General features: G+C 39.6%; 1 protein-coding gene across 1 annotated transcript in view; it reads right to left on the reverse strand.

The window, feature by feature from the left end:
* Nucleotides 1-6688, reverse strand: part of COL19A1 (collagen, type XIX, alpha 1) — a 445162-nt gene that overhangs the window by 11609 nt on the left and 426865 nt on the right. Inside the window, exon 50 of the mRNA XM_010848502.1 lies at nt 1112-1240. Coding sequence (XP_010846804.1) covers nt 1112-1240 — 129 coding nt within the window. The remainder of the gene's footprint in view (nt 1-1111; nt 1241-6688) is intronic.

A 6688-nucleotide genomic window follows, 5' to 3' on the forward strand; every position in this document is an offset into this window, starting at 1 on the left:
AAGATCATAGCGTCTGGTCCCATCACTTCATGGGAAATAGATGGGGAAACAATGGAAACAGTGGCTGACTTTATTTTTTTGGGCTCCAAAATCACTGAAGATGGTGACTGCAGCCATGAAGTTAAAAGTTGGTTACTCCTTGGAAGGAAAGTTATGACCAACCTAGACAGCAGAGACATTACTTTGTCAACAAAGGTCCATCTAGTCAAGGCTATGGTTTTTCCAGTAGTCATGTATGGATGTACAAGTTGGAATATAAAGAAAGCTGAGCACAGAAGAATTGATGCTTTTGAACTGTGGTGTTGGAGAAGACTCTTGAGAGTCCCGTGAACAGCAAGGCGATCCAACCAGTCCATCCTAAAGGAGATCAGTCCTGGTGTTCATTGGAAGGACTGATGCTGAAGTTGAAACTCCAATTCTTTGGCCACCTGATGCGAAGAAATGACTCATTTGAAAAGACTCTGATTCTGGGAAAGACTGGCGGCAGGAGGAGAAGGGGACAATGGAGGATGAGATGGTTGGATGGCATCACTGACTCGATGGACATGAGTTTGAGTAAGCTCTGGGAGTTGGTGATGGACAAGGAAGCCTGGTGTGCTGCAGTCCATGGGGTTGCAGAGTCAGACATGACTGAGCAACTGAATTGAACTGAACTGAAACTTAGATACTGTGCAAATTTTGAGTAGACACCTGAGTTAATAATGATAAATAAGCACATATTATTGCTGTTATTATCATTGGAAGATTATTAAATACATTTAGATTAGCAGATGATCAGCTTTAAATTTGAATGAATAATAGTTAAAAATCTATTTCTGGCATGTCAAATATTAACAAGATATCCTATAATAAATGTATAGTACAAATTTATATAATATATACCAAATATATTATATATAATATATATACATATTTTATATGTATGAATACTTGTTTTTAATATGTATTCTGGAGAAGGAAATGGGGTTGCAAAGGAGTTGGATATGACTTAGTGAATAAACAACAAAAATTGTATATTAATATACATAACTTACGACTTAACAGTGATTAGCATGTTATAAATACTGAGAGTGAAATAGGTGGTAAACAGATATTGTCCTTGAAGACTTACCTTGGGGTCCAGGGTCTCCTGGAGGTCCAGGTAACCCATCCTTGCCTGGAGGCCCAGGCCTCCCATGAGCTTGAGCAGCCAGCATTGCTGCTGGGAGCTTGAGCTGGGATAGGAACACGGCCATCCTCTCTTCATTGATGAAAGGAAAAATAATACATCATGTTAGGGAAACACTTTTTATGTCAAAAGTCTTCAAATTTCTTTCTCATGAAATTCAACAAAAACTAACTTGGTTTTCAATTCATGTACATCTAGTTTACCAACTGGTCTGATTGCTAAGAGATTTTTTGATTGTTCAAGTAAAACAATTGTACAAGGTTGCTTCAACATGAAGACTGATAAGTTGTGACAATGAAAGGCTCTGAAGACCTTCAGTGATTCACAGATGTCGCTAACCTAGTGGGCAACATCCTAGAGTCTTATTAACCTCTGTGATGACTTGTGGAGAGAACTCAGGTTCGTATTAAAAAAATGATTGTTATAATAAATTTAAGCCTCTTTCCAGCAATGCTATGAGTGTGCCTGTGGTAATTTAAAATATCCTGATAAGGTCTTTGACACTCCCTTCCAAGTGGAATTAGATGGAGCCTAATCCTTCTATTATGGAGTGTAGACTGGACTTCCTTTTACTTTTAATGAATAGGAAAAATGCAAGTTGGGAGACTAATTCATAAAGGCTTGTGACTTCCTGGCTGCGTTCTCTCTTAGCTTCTCATTCTGAGGGAAGCCAGCTGCCATATCCTGAGGACATGAACAGACCTACATAGGGGTGAACTGAAGCCATCTGCCAACAGCTACGTGAGTGAGGCTGGACGTGGCTCTCCCAGCCCCAGCCAAGCCCTCAGGGGACGTCAGCTGGCACTCTGAACGTAATTCATGACAGACTGAGTCAGAACCACACAACTAAGCAACTCTGGAAGTCCCCGACCCAGAAAAAATATGTGATGATAACCACTGTTGTTTTAAGCCACTGATGTTTTGAGAAACTTTCTTACGCAGCAATAGATAACTCACGTGGTAGGTGGCACTTTATAGCATTGAACAAAACTGCATTATTGGACTTCCCTGGTGGCACAGTGGATAAGAGCCCACCTGTCAATGTAGGGGACAGGGGTTCAGTCCCTGGTCTGAGAAGGTTTCACAAGCTGTGGAGCAACTAAGCCTGTGCGCCACAACTGCTGAACCCGGGCTCTAGGCCTCTCGAGCCGCAGCTACTGGGCCCGCAAGCCACGGCGAACGAGCCCCTGTGTCGCAGCTACTGAAACCCACGAACCTAGAGCCTGGCAATGAGAAGCCCAAGCACTGCAGGAAGAGTAGCCCCTGCTCTCCGCAACTAGGGAGAGCCCACGGGCAGCAACCAAGACCCAGAGCAGCCACAAATCAACAAATACAGCAGTGTGCACAGGTCAGAAAGCCGCATCACTGACAAAGAGGTTTATTTATTGAAAGGATATCCATCATAGTGATTTCATAGCACTGTTTAATTTCTGCTGCTGCTGCTGCTAAGTTGCTTCAGTTGTGTCTGACTCTGTGCGACCCCGTAGATGGCAGCCCACCAGGCTCCCCAATCCCTGGGATTCTCCAGGCAAGAACACTGGAGTGGGTTGCCATTTCCTTCTCCAGTGCATGAAAGTGAAAAGTGAAAGTGAAGTTGCTCAGTCGTGTCCGACCTCAGCGACCCCGTGGACTGCAGCCTACCAGGCTCCTCCATCCACGGGATTTTCCAGGCAAGAGTACTGGAGTGGGGTGCCATTGCCTTCTCTGGTTTAATTTCTAAGCTGGGCTAATTAATATTTTACTTTGTCAAAAACTAATGTATACTTTTAAAATAAAATGTCTTATGATACACCCTCATTCTTCTTCTTCTTCTTTTTTTTTTTTCTGATTTGATTTCCAGTTAGTTCCATTATCCAGCCTAAGTCTCAATAGGAAGGATATCTCATTTGGCCAAAGGAACAAATACAGCATTGGTGCCGAGAAGCACGTGCCCAGGGAATGTCAACTGCAGACAGTGAAAACAGCAAAAAGCCTCTGTACATTTCTGTGAGCCTCAAGAAGATGCTGAAAAGGAGAACACACGAGTTGCAGGAAGCTGACAAGTTATTCAGAACATTTAAACATCTTTTGCCAGTGTTGAGTGATGTGACCTTTACGCACTGAATACATCCTAAATCTTCTCAAGGACATAGCACTGTCACCTGCCTACGTTCATCTACCAGGCTGCCTGTCACCAGGGGCCTAAACAGAGAGGCAAGAGAGGGCAGTGAGGACTGTGCCTGAGTGCTGCCTCCAGAGAGCTTGGCTGGTGGGTCACGAGAGTATCCTCACAGGTGGAGTCAAACATCAAAACACTGCTGCTGCTGCTAAGTTGCTTCAGTCGTGTCCGACTCTGTTCGACCCCATAGACGGCAGCCCACCAGGCTCCCCCATCCCTGGGATTCTCCAAGCAAGAACACTGGAGTTGCCATTTCCTTCTCCAATGCATGAAAGTGAAAAGTGAAAGTGAAGTCGTGTCTGACTCTTAGCGACCCCACTGATTGCAGCCCACCAGGCTCCTTTGTCCATAGGATTTTCCAGGCAAGAGTACTGGAGTGGGGTGCCATTGCCTTCTTCTGATCAACTATATACTCCAATATAAAATAAAAGCTAAATGTCAACAAAAAAGTGGTTATACAATGTAGACTATTGGGATGTTAATAACTCTTAACATTTAAACAATTTGAAAAATGAGGAACTTCAAAAAAGGTAAATTTGAAAATATAAATAAGAATTTTCACTCTAGAATTCCTAAACAAATCATATTATTAACTAAATTAAACATTCTCCATAAACAGGGCCTAACATTTTCTGTATTCAGTGCTCTTGTTGTGGGATCATGGAGACAGCTTGAGAGAGATGATCATTTCAGTAACAATTATTATCCATGTTTTTATAAGTCCCATGCACTATAATGATTATCTGCTGATAAGCTTTATTTTATGACTAGAAATCTGTCATATAATTATTCTCAGAATTATTTTTCTAATAATCAAGTCACAGTTATACTTATTATTAGAGAATTCTTGGTTATTAATATCACATAGACCGTTGTTTAAATTTCACCTCAGAAGCATATTCAATATTTTACCACTATGTCATTGGGAAGATCCCCTGGAGAAGGGAACAGCTACCCACTCCAGTATTCTTGCGAGGAGAAATCCATGGACAGAGGAGCCTGCCAGGCTATAGTCCATAGCGTCTCAGAGTCAGACGTGACTGAACGACTAACTCACTTACAAAGCTCATATTTAACAAATCTAATATGTACACAACTAGATTTAAAACAGAAGACTGGAGGAGGGCATGTCCTTGCTATGGCAAAAAGAAACAGTATTCTCTTCATGTATTTTCTTGAAAAAGCAAATTCAAATGATTTCATTTGTGAAACTAACCACAGTTTTTTGAAGATACAGCTAATAAGTATTAAGAAATGAATCTTTCATGTGAAAAACTCCAGAAAAGTGTTTTACTGATTACATTAGTGTTAATTTTGCAAGTAAGGACAAAATGACTGTAACACATTAGAATCCATAGCTGCCAGCTGGGAAAAACTAGGGCCAAATGATAGAGACCTGTAAAGAGGTACCTCCAGACTTTTCTCTAGACTTTTCCAGACTTTTCTCCAGACTTTTCACTCAGTGTAGATTCATTTGAACTTGAAAGATACTTTTCACTTAAACAGATATGTCTGTTTTATAAATTTTTGATAAAGAGCAAGCTACTCTTGAGAGTAACCTATTTTTCAATGGGCTTTCAATAAAAACTTTTGTTTGAAAAATGTAGGTCCATACACGGTTTAGGAAATAAAGCAAAATTATTTTCAAATAGAATTATTAAAGAAAAAGCCCCAAGAAACGTGGAGTATTAGCTATACTTATCAAAAGAGTAATTACCCTACACTCCCATTCTGAAATCAAGAAGAAGCCAGAATGGAAACAGGACAGTGTCCACGGGACCAGAATCTCCAGTGAAGAGTTACCGACTGTGACGATGGGGACCAATGAGGGCTGATAGCTCGTCTCCAAAAGTGACACTAAGTCCCTGACTTTCCAGTAATGCTTTTCATTACCTTTCTCTCTGGGGCATGTTTGGTTGGTGTGCATACATCTGTTTGAGTAACAGTATATAAAACAAATGCAATTAATATATATATAGTTTTGCAAATCATCCCATTGAATATAGATAGAATATATTTACATTAATTGTAAACTGAGTACTTTATAAAAATATGAAATTCAATGTTTACAGCTTGAAACTTTGCTTATTAGTTATTGTTTTGCACTTAAAAGATAGATATATACTTCAGTACAATTTTTCTTAATTTGAGACATACCTTTTTGAATGCCTTCAGTGTCTAAACAAAATATTCCTATCACTACTTTTTCCTCTTTAACGTATGAATTGAATTTGCAAGTACTTTGTTTTTGGTGCTTTTAAATATTTTCAGCAATACAGTTTTTAAAAATTTTTTTAAATTAATTGATTTTAATTGGAGGCTAATTACTATATAAGATTGTGGTGGCTTTTGCCATACATCGACATGAATCAGCCACAAGTGATATGTCCCCCCCCATCCTGAACACCCCTCCCAACTCCATCCCCACCCCATCCTGATGTATTTTTTTTTAATTTATAATTTTTTTTATTGAAGGATAATTGCTTTACAGAATATTGTTGTTTTCTGTCAAACCTCAACATGAATCAGCCATAGGTATACATATATTCCCTCCCTTTTGAACCTCCCTCCCCTCTCCCGCTCCATCCCACCCTGCTAGGTTGATACAGAGCCCCTGTTTGAGTTTCCTGAGCCATATAGCAAACTCCTGTTGGCTATCTATTTTACATATGATAATATAAGTTTCCATGTTGACTCTTTCCATACATCTCACTCTCTCCTCCCCTCTCCCCATGTCCATAAGTATATTCTCTATGTCTGCTTCTCCACTGTTGTGTTCTAACACATATATACGGAATCTAGAAAAATGGTACTGAATAATTTATTTACAGGGCAACAATATTTTTTAAAATAATTACTTCTAGCTGTAAATTATCTAGCTTTAAGATACACTCAGTAACAGTCATTTAGCATAAGAGTAATTACTTCCTCTGAACCATACTCTAATGCTCTATAATTTTAAATAATACATTTCTGAGCCAGTAAATAAATTATAAAGACCTGTAATCTTAATTGTTTTTCCTCTGTTTTCAGGGATCTTTGGTCAATAAACTGTTTTTGGCTACACTTTCTAATGAGGCAGGAAACTAAAGAGTCTGGATAGGAGCTTGCATAATGCAGACACACAGAGCCCATCTGCCAAGGCAAACCCACAGCAGTCACAGCAGTCATTCTAACAGATGAGACTGGGGCGGGCCTTCCTTGGAGAAAGGACTCATTAAAATCAAGCAGACATGAATATTAATGTGGTGATAAAGTACATCAGACAGAGGTGGAAGGGACATTCAGACATCATCTAACCCATGGTCTACCTTCTATTTCACAGATAGAATTTGTAAACATTTTCAAAGAAAGATTCATCT

Source organism: Bison bison, unplaced genomic scaffold, assembly GCF_000754665.1.
Source record: "Bison bison bison isolate TAMUID 2011002044 unplaced genomic scaffold, Bison_UMD1.0 scf7180017864268, whole genome shotgun sequence".
Lineage (NCBI taxonomy): Eukaryota > Metazoa > Chordata > Mammalia > Artiodactyla > Bovidae > Bison > Bison bison.